Genomic DNA, 14,918 nt, shown 5'->3' with positions numbered 1-14,918 from the left:
TGCCTGGGTATGCCTCTTCAGGCCAGTGTCTCTGACCAGGGTCTGGGCATGTTGTCTAGAGAGTCAGGGGAACTTCCGAAACTATTGTTGTTGTGAGTAAGAAAGGTGGAAACCATGGGATGAGCTGCTGCTAGAAGAAATTAAGTGGGCAGAGAAGTATCTCTATTGGGCCAGGTGCTGGGGGGTTACAGGAGCGTGTGGAGAATGTCAGAAGGGGGCAGGCACATCTGTGTAGTTCATGTGCATTTTAACTTTTAAAAATATGTATTGCTTTTATGAAGCATTAAGTGCTGCTTCGTCTATAAATAGCTCCATTTTGATGCAGTTTGGTACCACATTAAGCTGTCGAAAGTTGCTTCGTGATCCTGAAGACACTGTTGCTTGCCTGGGTCCAGGTCAGGTGTTGTAAAATGAATAGTAAAATTGGAAGGCATGTGGCCGTCAAATGGCAAATACTCTGTTCCCAAAATAAAAAATGCGTTGTTCAAAAAAATCCCCGAAACACGAAGGGGGCAGGCAGAGGAGCAAAGCCCTGCCGAGCTTTCGCCAGGCCAGATAGGCGTACCCTCACTCAGGTCGTGCTTTGGAGAAGCCTTAGTTCAGATTCCACATTTTCTTCCTAGGAGAATGTTCTGTGGCCTTGCCCCTGCCAACAGACTTCTCTGTGTTGTGTGTGGTACATGTGAGAACCAAGAACGGGAACACAGTTGGCACTGGGGCCTCGGCCTTTTGTACATTTTGATTTCAAAATATTTTTATTGTACTCACCTATTGTAATGGCGGTGTTTCGGGGGTGACGCCTGAGAGATCGGCTTACTGTTCTGTTTCACTTTCTGAAGGAACTTTGGAGTCGAAGGCACAATGACTCTTGAAAAAGGGTAAGTACCCAGGCATTTGGAGCCTTCCAAACTCACCATTCACCTAGTGAACCTCTCTGTTTCAGTTCCACATTCGGGGCCAGAGATGGTATCAGAAGGAATTTGCCCAGGAAATGACCTTTAATATGACTGCCCGCAGCCAGGCTCCTGAGATGTGCTTGAACCTGCGTCCAGGCACCAACTACAGCATCAGCATCCAGGCTTGGTCTTCTCAACTTCCCGCGGTCCTCCCCCTGACAACCCACATAGCAGGTAAATCGGGCATGGCAGCATTCGGATGAATGAAGTCACCACAGAGCTGTAGACGGGCCCGGAGGAAGAGGAACCCTACTGCTTCCCACTGTTGTAGCACACACCTGAAAAGTGAGGGGATGAAAGAAAGGGTCCTGTGGTCGTGCCTGTCATGTTTTCTTTCTTAGAAAGGTAGTCAAGACAAAATACTAACGCGAGTTAAATGTGGCTAGTATGTATGTGAGTGCTGGTTACATTCCTTCGGGATATTTAAAATAGTTAACATACTCGAGACCTAAAAAGAATTTTTCCTCATGACTGCTTCTCAGTTATGTGTAATCGTCATTTTGTCATGAGTGCCTCAGGAGTCCGTTATTCTCAGGGAACAGTGCTTGGCAGCCCCACTTTGGTCCCCTCTCAATTTCACTTTTCACTCATTTTCTCATTGTCGCTCCTCAAATCTGGGGTGCTCCCCCTGCCACTCCCCCCACACTCTGCGCTGAAATGCAGAGTATTAGCTTCTTGTTTCTGACTTCACAGAGCATTTGGAAGTAATCAGGTGGGGACGTGATCCTTCTTTCAGCATCCCCTTTACAGTAAAACTTCTTTTTTTTTTTTTTAAAGATTTTATTTATTTATTTGAGAGAGAGACAGTGAGAGAGAGCATGAGCTAGGAGAAGGTCAGAGGGAGAAGCAGACTCCCCATGGAGCTGGGAGCCCGATGTGGGACTCGATCCCGGGATTCCGGGATCATGACCTGAGCCGAAGGCAGTCGTCCAACCAACTGAGCCACCCAGGCGTTCCTACAGTAAAACTTCTTAAAAGAAGTGTCTGTTCTGTAGGTCCCACATCCTGACTTCCTGTTTTCCCTTTAACTGGTTCCAATCTGAAGGCAGTTGTCCCATCCACACTGCTTTACTGAAAGTGTCTCCATCTTACAAAATCCACGGGACCGTTTTGTTTGTATCCGATTCCCCTCCCCTGTCCCCAGCATCTGACATCTTCTCATTCTTGAAACACTCTTGGCTTTGGGGTCCCCCTGCCTTGCTGGCTCCTCCTTCTCAGTCTTTCTTGCTGGCTCTATCCTCTTTAATCGATGTCCTCTCTGCCTGCTTCTGTTCCTTTTTCATTATCTACCCTTTCTGCCGATATGTTTCCTGGCTATTGCCATATGCTGAAGATTCCCCAGTATGTATCCTAGTCCCAGACTCTCCCCTGAGTGCCACACTCATATATCCAGTCACCTTTTAAACATCTCTGAGTCATCTCTTGCACGCCCAATAGACAAGTCCGGGAGGATTCTGATTTCTCAACTCCTCTCACCTCCATGAGCCATTTTCCAGCCAGGCTTCTCTGTCTTGGGGTATTGGCATTCCTATTCACTTGTTGCTCAGACCAAAAGATTCTACCCCTCCCCACTGACTTCAAAAGATTCTACCCCTCCCCACTGACTTCTGATCTGTCAATAAGCACCACTGACTTCTTTCTAAAATATATTCTGTATCCAAATACTTCTTCCCCCCTTCCCCTTCCCCACAGAGCAACCTTATCCAAGCCAGCCACCTCTTGCTTGGACCCTTGCAGTAGTCTTTCTGCTTTCATGGGTGCCCATTAGTCTCCCCCTCTCCCCAACCAAGGTATGGTGAAGACAATAACTCAGGAGTCAGAGTGATTTAAAAAAAAAAAAAAAAAAAAAGAATGCCTAGGAGAACATGTCATCCCCAGCTGAAAACTGTCCAATGAGTTTGCATTAATGTTAGAATAGATCTTAGGTTCCTGACCCCCACCTGCCTCACTGACTTCATCTCCTCTACTCTTCCCCCTTTCTCACTAAGCATCTGCTGCCTCCCTGCCCTCCTTGATGTTCCTTAGATGGGTCAAACCTGTTTGTGCATCCAGGCCTTTCCATCTACTGTTTACTCTTCCTGGGGTGCTCTCTGCTTGTGGCTTCTTTATAACCATCCAGGTCTCTGCTCAGATGTCATTACCTTAGAGTGGCTTTCCCTGCCTGTCCTTGCTCCAGTAACCTCCATCTCCACCCCATCCCTCTCTAGCCGCGGGTCCTGTTTGAGATTCATCACAGAACTTGTTGCTGGAACTTGCATTTTTTAATGTAGTTGTTTATTTTCTTTCTCTCCTCCTAAAATGGCTCCTCAGAGGCAGAGATGTACAGACAGTGCTGGCACATAGCGCAAGCCTGAGTGGCCACTGGGTGCTGTTGGTGCTGAGGGGATGCCTGGTTAGTGAAGAAAGGCTTTCAAACAAAAGGAATTCCCAACACTGGGGCTGGAAAGAGAAGTAATATTCGGCTGGGCATTCCTTCTTCTGGTGACTTCTTCAAATGAAAAGCTGTTTAGTTTCCTGTTCTTTGGTCCTTGTTGTGTTTTGGATGGTTTGCTGTTTCAAATTAGTATATCAGGTTTTTTGAGTTGGGGAGGAGAGTTTCTTCTGAGGACACACTTACCTCTACCTTGTTTCCTAGGCGCAGTATAGTCCCAGTAGCGCAAATGCCCTGTGCCCATGGCCACCAGGGGACACTGTTGAGCTATTTAAGTCTGTTGAGACCCTTAGCTAAACTCGGAGACAATGCCTGCGTATTTTTCAACTCTACACTACTTTAAAGAATTTGAAATTTTTTAAAAAGTGCGAAAATTCAAGTTGTTATGATCTTCTAAAGGGTAAAAACCAACCAACCAACGAACCAAAAAAACCCACCCAAGCCCTCTCATAAAAGGGGAGAAAAGAGAGCTTTTCTTGTTGATATGAAGAGAGGTATGCCTGATTGCCTAAGATATGGCTTGGTTTCAGTAAAACTGTGAACTTTTGAATTTTACCAGAAATGTGAGGCAAGGGATTTGGGTTTGGAAAACGCAACAGCTGATTTCCCAGAAGAAAAGTGAGTGGAATTTACCTCCCACATGTCTTATATTAAACTAAATCTTACTGATGGGAACAGGATGAAGATAAGTGCTTTAAATACGTCGCTGACCTCAGAGGAGGGCACAGGTTCTAGGCATGTTGAAGGACAGAGGCGAGTGTCCCAGTGAGAACGGGGTCAGAGGCGTGGGTGAGACCAGATCCTCTGGCAGAGTCTCTGCCTCGGGGGTGACAGGCTTCCTCAGGTAGAGCCCCATGAGCCGAATTCTTCAGAAGAGCCCTACCGTTTATACTCCCTCCAGAGCAGGGTGAAGAGCAAACTTCCACCCTCAGAAGAGCTTTCACACATTGACTTTGCTATTTTCTGGCCAAGTCAGAAAGCTGTGGGCAAAACTGTCTTCCCATAGGGAGCAAGAGACAACCAGGGAGGAGAAAGTGCATAGAGAGAGAGAGAGACAAAGCAAATGTGTGCAGAAATGTCAGCTAAACCACTGGGGCACACAACACAGTGATCATTTGAGGTTGAATATTTATTATAGAACCGAGACTGCCAGGGGCGCCTGGTGGCTCAGTGGGTTGAGCGTCTGCCTTCAGCGCAGGTTATGATCCCAGGGTCCTGGCATTGAGTCCCGCATCAGACTCCGTGCTCAGCGGGGCAGTCTGACTCTCCCTCCCCCTCTGCCCCTTGTTCATGCTCTCTCACCTTTGCTCACTCTCTCTCTCGAATAAATAAATAAAATAAAATAAAATAAAATAAAAATAAAGATTAAGAAAAGAGAGAATCAAGAATGCCAAAGGAGAAGAGGGAAGAAAAAAAAAAAAGTCAAGGAAACCAGTCCTTGCTGAGTTTGCCCTCAGTACCAAGCCTGGCAACCTATATGGGAAATTTCCTGTCTCTGCCCGCATTCACAAGAAGGAAAAGAGAAGGTGCTTTTTCAGATGTTCGGCAGAGATGTTCAAAAACATGCATGTGTGTCCCGAGCATTATTAGACTGTCCCCCTCATGGAGACAGCTCCAGTCGGGGGAGCTTCGATTCAGCTTGCAGAACTGGGAACCACAGCCCCTCTTCTGATGCCCCTCGCCCCTGCTCACTGTTGGGGGCCCCCAGGAAGGACTGTGCGGGACCAAGTCTGCTGCGTTCTTCTGCAGGAGGAGTTATTCTTCTTCTGTTGTTGGCGACCCACAGCCCATGCAAAGATGGGGCGCTCCTGTGTCCTCTGACAACCCTGTCTGCTTAGGCTGGCTCCGGGATACCACATGTATTCCTGCTGGGCCCCTTGGTTCCCAGGGCCTGAAGCTGTGGTAGAGGTCGGGACAGGCCCTGGCCTTGATCCCAGCGCTGTCCTTCTTTGTCCGGACTCTCTCAAAGTCTTTCATGATCATAGGTGTTTTGACATGAGGGTATCCAGTGTTAGATAAGGCCAGAAGAGAGGCACACATGCCCTTCATTACCTATTACTCTCATCCCCAGTGATCTCCTGAAGTACTTTTTAGCTACAAATCAAACCCCAAATCCCCAAGTGAATCTCTGTGTGGGCATGTATCTCCCAGCTCCCTCACTGAAGGCTCTACATCCGGGCCTAGGCCCCGTGAGGACATAGATGATACACCACAGGGGAAAACAGGCTGCACACTGTTATTCTCTTGTATTAGTGTTAGTTTTTACAAAATATGAATGGGAATTTTTTTTTTTTTACACTGTAACCCTAAAAACCCGAGTTTCTGTGTGTGATAGGACTGTGGGAAGGGCATGCTGTGACATAACAATTTAATTCAGCAAATATTTATTGACTCATTATGCACAAAGACCTGTGCATACGTGCAGAATGTGTGCAGAATGTGTGCAGAAATGTCAGCTAAACCACTGGGGCACACAACATGGTGATCACTTGAGGTTGAATATTTATTATAGAATTGAAGGGATATAAAGATGGAAAGAAGATTGTTCCTTCTCCCTGGAAGGCTGAGTCTCATAACTTCATCGGTGGGGGAGATGTGGCCCGCCGTGTGATGGCTGATGACTTACGGTGTGGCCACCATTTTTCCTTCTGCTGTCCATTTCAGCTGCTCAGCTTAGCGTGTGGCATGGTCTGTCTGGGGAGGTGCCAAGGATTAGGAGGTGCTATCACAGTATCTTCATGTGTATTTATTTGTGTGGCTGAATTCCTTACATTTACTTGAAGTTTATATAAAGTCGGGACTTTTATTAGTTTGGGTGCAGATATAATTTTCTATTTTTGGTTCTCTCTGTTCCTTTTGGTATATTTTAGAGGATTTTAGCACATTTTCATTTATATTACCTCCTTTCTCTTATTGATTTTAATAGTTTGCCTACATGAATGATATTAATCTTTTCTTACACATATTATAATCCCCAGGCTATTTTCTGTTTAGTTTTCTTGTCAATATTCTTTTTAACAATTAGACATTTTAAGTTTTCATGTAATCAATTCTGTTGGTGCTTTTTCGGTTTCTGCCTCTGCTTATGCCAAGAAAAGCCTTCTCTGCCCTGAAATTAGATCAATTCTTATTCTTTAATATTTTCTAATGCTGCTGCTGTTTCTTTTTTTGTTAGGTCTGCACCCAGTGTGGGGTTTGAACTCACGACCCTGAGATCAGGAGTCGTACACTCTACCGAATGAGCCAGCCAGGCGCCCCCCGTAATGCTTCTTAATAGTTTGCCTTTTCACCTTTAAACTTAGACCCATTCGGAATTCATCTTGACATATGGTATAAAGCTAAATTTACATGGTAAATTTTTTCCCCTAAAAAATAAGCCAGTTTCCTGCCACGTTTGGAAAGACTGTCCATGTCATACACTATATTCTCATTTATCTGTTTGGGTCTCTTTCTAGATTGTCTAGCTTCTTCCATTGCTTTGCCTGCCCTAGGCCTGCAGCTTACTATTTCAATTATTGTAATTTTATACTATAATATTTTGTAGGGTACCTTCTCCTTCATTGTTTTGCTCCCTACCCTGCAGGATTTTCTCACATGGCAGCCCCTTTATTTTTCCTTTGTCATTTGCTTCTAGTTGAGGATGGATATTGTCGACACCTAGGGATTGTAATGAAGGGCTCTCTTCTGGGTCTTCCCCCACCTCACATACCCGGGGGAAAAATTATGCTCTTGGGCTCAGATAAGACCATCTCTGGCGGTAGGTCCCTGATCTGGTTTAAGTCAGTAATGAGTCTCATGGAGAGGAGAGCACATCGACCCAGGACGCCAGTCTGGGGGATGGGGAACAGCATCCTGGAAAACATGGCTAGAAATTGAGGTTATTTAACCTTGAAATGTGGCTAAGAACTAGCCTGATGAAGGTCAGGTTTTGACATTAGGGAGAAAAAGTCACCGGTTTAAAAGACGAGGTGGGGAAGGTCTCAGAGCAGAAAGCAGTCTGGAAGTCACATGGTGAGGGGATCAGCAGGAAGGCAGAAACCAGCCAGGGGGCAGGAGAGGCCTTCCTGCTCCCTCCGTGGACCTGCCATCTGCAAGCCTGTTGAGCACTTTGTCCTGCTTTGACAGAGGGTGATAAGCAACAGGGTGGTTTTAAAAGCTTAGCCAAGGGGCGCCTGGGTGGCTCAGTGGGTTAAGCCTCTGCCTTCGTCTCAGGTCATGATCTCAGGGTCCTGGGATCGAGCCTCGCATCAGGCTCTCTGCTCAGTGGGGAGCCCGCTTCCCCCCCCCCCCCCCCCCCCCCCGCCCCGCAACCTGCCTCTCTGCCTACTTGTGATCGCTGTCTGTCAAAAAAATAAAGTCTTTAAAAAAAATTTAAAAAAAAAAAGGTTAGCCAAGAGATTAGAAGAACTAGAATTAGTAAACTCAGAGAAGAGTAAACAAAAGAACAGTTTAAAAGAGCCAGAGGAAGGTTCTCACACACAAAGTGAACAGTAACTCTCCCTCGGGGCTGAAAACAGGAAGTGTGTGATTAAAAACCACTTACTCTATAGTGACAGCAAAACTTCACAAACGAAAGTGCATTTCCATGTTCCCGTGAAGCCCTGAGGGCAGAACTTCGCAAACGAGAAGGGGCACATTCCCTTGGGGGGACCTGCTTGGGGCTTTTCAAACCTCACCCCCCTTTCCCCATCACCCCTGCAGGAAGCTAGCGGCTGTCTTCCTCAGGGGTGTCAGATCCAGAATCTCTTGGAAACAGCATCAACTTTTCACACCTTTTGCGAGACCTTGTCTGTAAGTAGGGACCGTTTCAGGCCACCTCCGAGGGTCCCCGGCAGTCCCACAAGCTTATGGAAACCAGAATTTATGTGACCATATCTGGGTGACTTTGGAAGAAATGCTAGACTTGGCAGTGTCTGATACAAGTGACTCGGGGCTCTCAAGTCTTCCATTTGGTACTAGATGCCTGGGCTTCCGAGGGGTCAGCTCAGCTTCCTTGTCTCTGCTCTGGTGCATTTATGCAGTCCCCCTGGGCAGCTGTGGCCTCTGCTACTGATGACTGACTCTGTGTCACTCCGTGTCTCTCCCAGTTTGCTCCTGTCTGTACCTGTATTCTCACTGCCTGTTTGATGATTCCAGGAGCACAGCAGACTTAGTGATGTCTAGATGTGAGCTGCTGCTTTTTAATATTATTATTATTATTTTTTTAAGATTTTATTTATTTATTTGACAAAGATCACAAGTAGGCAGAGAGGCAGGCGGAGGGAGAGAGAGAAGGAGGCTCTCTGCTGAGCAGGGAGCCCGATGCAGGGCTCGATCCCAGGACCCTGAGATCATGACCCGAGCCAAAGGCAGAGGCTTTAACCCACTGAGCCACCCAGACGCCCCTAGAAGTGCGCTGCTTCTGACCTTCTACCCCCAGACCTTGGTGAATGATGTCATGACCGATGCAGCCACCGAAACCAAAGCCCACATTCTTCCCCCTTCCTTGTCTTCCACCACGATCTGTTCTCTCTCCCCTCCGAGTGTCTCTTCCATCTGCCGCCTCTTCTCCATTCTCAGTCCCTCACTTGCTTCACACCTCAGGCACTGCATACCTAGATTTTTGGGCAACATGAACTTTGGTTCTTTTCCAGTTCATCCTCCAACCAGCTGTCTAAATTGTACTTCTAAAATCCGTATCTGCTAAGACTCTGTAAGTGACTTCCTGTTTTCAGGACCTCTGGAAACCTCCCCACACCTCCCCCTGCTTGGCTGCTTGCCTCTCCCAGGCCGAGACTCCACCTTTCAGCTCCCCTGAACCACGTGGTAGGTAGGGCCTTGGTTCTGCCTTTGCCCTCTCTCCTGCCGCCTGCCCCTCGGTGCATGCAATTCTACATTCGATGCTCTGCCCGACCCCTGCCCTTGGTCAGGTGTTCCTCTGCACCCCGACAGTGCCCTGTGTATGACTTCATCATAGCTCTAAGTGCCGTGTGTTTATGCAACTATCTCCACTGCGAGACTTTGAACTCCTGGAAACCAGAAACCATGTCTTCCACCGCTGTTTCTCCCGGCCTCCCATGGTGCATGGTATATAACGGTAGCTAACAAATGGGTTGGTTGGTGATGTGTGATTAACATATTTAACTGAGCTTTTTTATGGAATAGTAATTGACATGCAAATTGTATTAGTTTTAGGCATATGACATGATAATTTGATATTCATATACATGATGAAATGGTCACCACGGTAAATCCAGTCACCATCTGTCACCATAGACAGCCGTTCAAATATTATTGGCTGTTTTCCCTATGCTGTACACTACATCCCCATGTCTTATTTATTTTATAACCAGAAGATTTTAACTCTTAATTTCTTTCTCTTATTTTGTCGACCCTGAAACCCCTACCCTCTGGCAACCATCATATTTGATCGTGCTTTAAAAAACTATCTGGGATGCCTGGGTGGCTCAGTCAGTGAAGCGTCTGCCTTCAGCTCGGGTCATGATCCCAGCGTCCTGGGATCAAGTCCCAAATCGGGTTCCCTGCTCTGCAGGGAGCCTGCTTCTCCTCTCTGCCTGCCACTCCCCTTGGTTGTGCTCTCTCTCTGACAAATAAATAAATAAGATCTTTAAGAAAATTTTTTTAAATAAAAAACTGGGCAGTTAGGGGCACCTGGGTGGCTCAGTGTCTCAGCTTAAGTGTCTGACTCTTGATTTAGCTCAAGTCATGATCTCAGGCTCCTGAGATCAAGCCTTGTGTGGGGCTCTACACTGGGCATGAAGCCTGCTTAAGATTTTCTCTTCCTCATCCTCTGTCCCACCCCTCCCCAAAACCCCACAAATTATGTAGGAAGGTATAAGTTTTTATTTATTATAATATGGATTGGGAATTTCTACCCCAAGTCTATTTTCTTAATTATTTTTATTTTTTAAAGATTTTTGTTTATTTGAGAGAGGGAGAGAGAGAGAATGAGTTGGGGGGAGGGGCAGAGGGAGCCTACGAAGAGCTCTATCCCAGGACTCTGGGATCATGACCTGAGCTGCCCAGATGCTTAACCAATTGAGCCACCCAGGTGCTGCCCCCCAAGGTTATTTCCAAATTGGGTAAATCAAGTCTTGAGTATTTATCTTGGTCTCCTAGTCCTTAATTTCACTGTAGTAGATTTTAAGACCAGTGTTGTGGGGGGGAGGGGCTCATATTTTAAATATTTAAAAAAAATTTTAAATTTTAAAAATTTTAATATTTAAAATTTTATAAAATTAAAAAAAATTAATTCAATTAACATTTAGTGTATTATTAGTTTCAGAGGTAGAGCTCAGCAATTCATCAGTCTTCTATAATACCTAGGGGGGGCATTCCTATTTTATTCTTTGTCTTTTTCTCTTCCTTTCTCCCTCTATAAATCTCATTCACTTGATAGCAGTGTTGAGAAGATTATATGAGATGAGGCCTGTGCAGGACACAGCTAGTGCATTTGGTGAGTGCCCAGTGCACCTGAGCTGAGGTGCCCACAAGGCAGAATGGCACGCCATGTGTTCATACTATGAACGTAACTACCGGTTAGATTCTTGAATCTAACTGTCAGCTGATACAGTCCCCTCTCAGTAGAAGGTCTACTTGGGATATCTGGTTGCTGGGGAGAACAAAATAAGGACAGAATGCTCTGTGACTGGAAAGGATCTAGAAGTTAGAAATGCAGGTCTTGCCCGCCAAATAGGAACCTGTCCAGCACGTTAACTGTCAGCCCCACTGTGTGCGCCCTCTTTCAGCACTGGGGCATCACTTAAAAAAAAAAAAACCCACAAACCATTGTGTAACATATATAACATAAAATGTACCATTTCAGCCATTTTCTGGCACAGAGATTATTGGCATTAAGTCCCTTCACAATGTTGTAAACCCTCACCACTGTCAATTTCTCGAACCTTGTCGTCACTCCAAACGGAAACTGTTGATCATTAAGCAACAAACTCCCCCTTGCCTACCCACCCCTCAGTCCTCAGCAGCCTCTAACCTACTTCTTGGTCTGTGAGTTTGTTCCAGATGTTGCACAGGAGAGGGATCATCCTTCGGAGTCTGGCTCGTTTCACGTAGCATGTTTTCAGGACTCGTCCGTGTGGTAGCAGGTGTCCGAAAACACTTATTGTTTCTTACATTCAGACTTCCCTTGCGATGGTCCCGTGAGGACCACTTTCGTCATGCTTCCACTCATTCCAGTCACACCCTTTTCCTCTTTCCGATTTGTTTTCAGAGCCTCCCCCTCCGGAAGTAGACTTCGTCACAGTGCATGGAGGGCCTCTACCCCGTCTGAAACTGAGGAAAGCCAAGGAGAAAAATGGACCTATCAGGTAGGTAGTGGCCCCTTTCCTGTGGTGGCCTGGATGTTCTCACGGAGAGTCTTGGAAGCTTTGGTTTGATGGAGGAGGGGACTTCTGAGGTGCTGCACTTGAATGGTTGGGGCAGGGCAATCAGGGACTCTTGTCTGTGATTCCTTGGACACAGACTGGGCCTTTAGTTCCAACCAGCATCCTTCCAAATGAATAGGGAGACTCTTAAGGGGCCAGAGATAGGCATTCGGACAGCTTAGCTCGACAAATGAAATCCCTTCCTTTCTTTGGTCACTGGCTGGACAAGCACTGATTGCACGTGATGTGTAAGGCGTTAATCCTTTACACTCACCTCGGTGTCTCTCGGTGATGGTGGACCAGGAGCAGCATTTCATTTAAAGATGATTTTTGTGTAGTGGATCTGAAAGGCTCATTCGGATAATTCTCTTAATTCGTCCACACATTGAGTTATTGGGCAAGACACTATGTAGCTAATGACTGTTTCTGGGATTCCAGATGGTATTAGGATAGAATTAATTCACCTGAATTGGAGAACTACATTGCGTTCCATTAAGCATTTTATTTACAGGGTCATGCCTGGATTAGAAAAGCAGAATTATTCCTTTTTTTTTTTTTTTTTTTTTTAGAAAGGAAGATAGAGGTTCCTCTGGAGAGATAAGCCCCTTGCTCACAGGAATAAGGCAAGGACATGGCAATAACCTTGCCATCCTTGACCTAACCTTCATTGCCTTATGTCATTCTTGACCTGTTAGTCTAATGACCCTTTAGTATATTCAAGCAGATACTATAAAATTATAAAAAAGAAAGTCTGGGTATATTATCTATTTATCTCTTTTTTATTTGTTTAACTTTAAGTAGGCTCCATGCATGGTGTGGAGCCCAGTGTGGGGCTTGAACTCATGACCATGAGATCAAGACCCAAGCTGAGATTGAGTCACTCAACTGACTAGGTCACCTAGGCGCCTCTGTGTATCTCTTGATAATGAAACTTAGGCTTTTCCTGTCTTTCCATTAGTTTAAGTTCAGTAAGTTCTCAAAGGTTTTTCCAGGCATGGATATTGCCTACGTTGTTCTATTCCTTGATTCCTGATGAGTTACTGGAAGGCCCTGCCATTCTGTTGCTATGAGGAGAACAGAAGTTATGATATCACTGCCCGAGAGACTTTGCAAGAGCAAATGTAATATGTAGGCCAAATAATTATGTAAGGCCAAAAAAAAAAAAAAAAAAGAAGCCAGATGATAGTCTATCCTTGTGGCTAATGTGCCCTCCAGTGCCTCCAAAACAGGAAGTGGAGATCTGTGAGTCATTCCAGGGAGGGTGGCGGTGAGAAAGAGGGGAGAAGTCTTTCCAGAACAGTCATCCAAACAGCCACAACTGCTTCCCTAACGTCATCGGGGTTAATTACCAACAGGCAGATGGAGCAGTTTCCTCTCCCTGACTACCTGGTTTGAGCTGGGGGAGCAGCTTTGCCAGTGAGGGAGAGGCCCGAGTCTGCTTTCTACATTGTTTGGGGAGGGGGGCAGGGGTGTGGGGCACATGGTGGAACAGGGCCCTGGGACCAAAGCCCCCCTCCTTAGCTTGGTGATCTCGGGTGAATGATGCATTCTGTTCCTGGGCTCTCGTCATGCTAGTGTCTCCCACAATTGCCAACTTATAGAAATAACCTGGGGTGCCTTATCAGCAGTACAAATTCTCAGACTCAGCTCCTGGAGATTTTGATTCATTAGGTCTGGAATGGGGGCTGGAAATCTGTGTCATTATCAAGCAGCATAGGTGGTTATGATCATGCTGACTGGGGAGACTGCTTTATGCCCCATGAATGGTGCCTCTAATGTCCAGAACCAAAGGTGAGGCTTGAAGTTGCCCTTGAATGCCACCATCCACAAGGCAAGATGGATTGGAAGAGGAGTTTGAAGACAGCATGGAGCTTCCACACCATTTACTCCCTTACCTGCAGCCATGATTCCTAGGGATATCTTCAAGTCTCCAGGGAAGTGTATCATCACAAGCATTCCCTTGTAGGTGGTGGATGCTTTGGAAATGTTTACTGGTGGTGGCAGCAGCAGCTCCCCGCCCTGCAGGCTTGACCTTTTACCTTTTGTGGAAAGCTCTTTCCTGGAAAGTGAGCCCAGACTTGGTGGAAATCAGGGCCCCGGAGACACATAGGATGTTTGGGATGGAGACTTTCCAAGTCGAGGACATACTGCCATGGAGGGCTCCCTTTTCTTAACCTAGTGACTCATGGTCTTTTAGGAAGCAGGAGATGGGGCATTAAGAATGTGGAATAGGAAGTTGTATACTTACTAGTAAAATAGATTATGTGGCCTCATGGTTTGGAAATGACCCTAATCATCTTTGGTACTCATGCATGTTTTTCCTCTTTATGGAAACATCAACTCAAGAAACATTAGTGGGGAGTTGGCCTCAGCCAAAGACCTGGGTAAGGGTTTGCAAGGGTACAGGAGTAAGTCCCTTAGATTCCTGCTGTCAGGCCTGATAGAGAAAGCAGATGTTTAGGCACGTGCTCTCCTGGAGGCAGGACAGAAGGACGGAAGGGAGGGGATGAAAAAGGAGGCGTGATTCGTACTTGGTGTTTTTATTCTTACACCTCCTTTCACTGACAGGGTTTGTGTTTGGTAGAATCAACAACAAAACACAGAAGGATACTTGCTGGCTGGTGTGCTTCTCTGTCCATGTTCAGGGGACAGTTTCACAATGTACACATGATGTCTTACCTTTCTGGCTATTTCAGGACGTGGTCGGACTAGATTAACGCACAGTGACTTGGCGCTCCTTGCTTCTCATTTATTTCACGTGAACTTTGGTATCTGGGCCCTGGAAGGAATGCGGGTCACATGAGTTCCATTTCAGGTTACCATGTGATTGAGCCTTTCTGCAGGCTTAGTACATTAACGCTTGTAGGCAGGCAGCCTCCTTGTGACTGCTAAACCCTTTCCACAGCTGGGCTTTTTTTTTTTTTTTTTTTGCCCATGTGGAAACCGCTGTTGAGAGGAGGTGTACAGCGTGCCCTCTCTGGGTAGCTGTACGTGGAGCAGCCCCTCCTGTCTAAAGAGGGTTTACCTGGCATCTATCTGTGGCGGAACCTGACGACTCACATCGCGTCGTGTGGCATTAGCACTGGAGGTCCAGACTGGAGTTCCCTAAGTGTTGGCACTCCCAGACTGTAAATCCGCTCCCCCCAA

At 46.3% G+C, this 14,918-nt stretch overlaps 1 protein-coding gene across 4 annotated transcripts in view; it reads left to right on the top strand.

The window, feature by feature from the left end:
• The window catches only part of SUSD1 (sushi domain containing 1), a 128,859-nt gene that overhangs the window by 96,697 nt on the left and 17,244 nt on the right, over window positions 1-14,918 (top strand). For all 4 annotated transcript variants that reach the window (XM_047700513.1, XM_047700514.1, XM_047700516.1 and 1 more), the window contains exons 12-13: window positions 944-1,130; window positions 11,618-11,714. In XM_047700513.1, the coding sequence (XP_047556469.1) occupies window positions 944-1,130; window positions 11,618-11,714 (284 nt within the window). The remainder of the gene's footprint in view (window positions 1-943; window positions 1,131-11,617; window positions 11,715-14,918) is intronic.

Source organism: Lutra lutra, chromosome 13 (genome assembly GCF_902655055.1).
Source record: "Lutra lutra chromosome 13, mLutLut1.2, whole genome shotgun sequence".
Lineage (NCBI taxonomy): Eukaryota > Metazoa > Chordata > Mammalia > Carnivora > Mustelidae > Lutra > Lutra lutra.
Note: the sequence above shows the minus strand (reverse complement) of the source record. Positions and strands in the feature narration are given on the sequence as shown.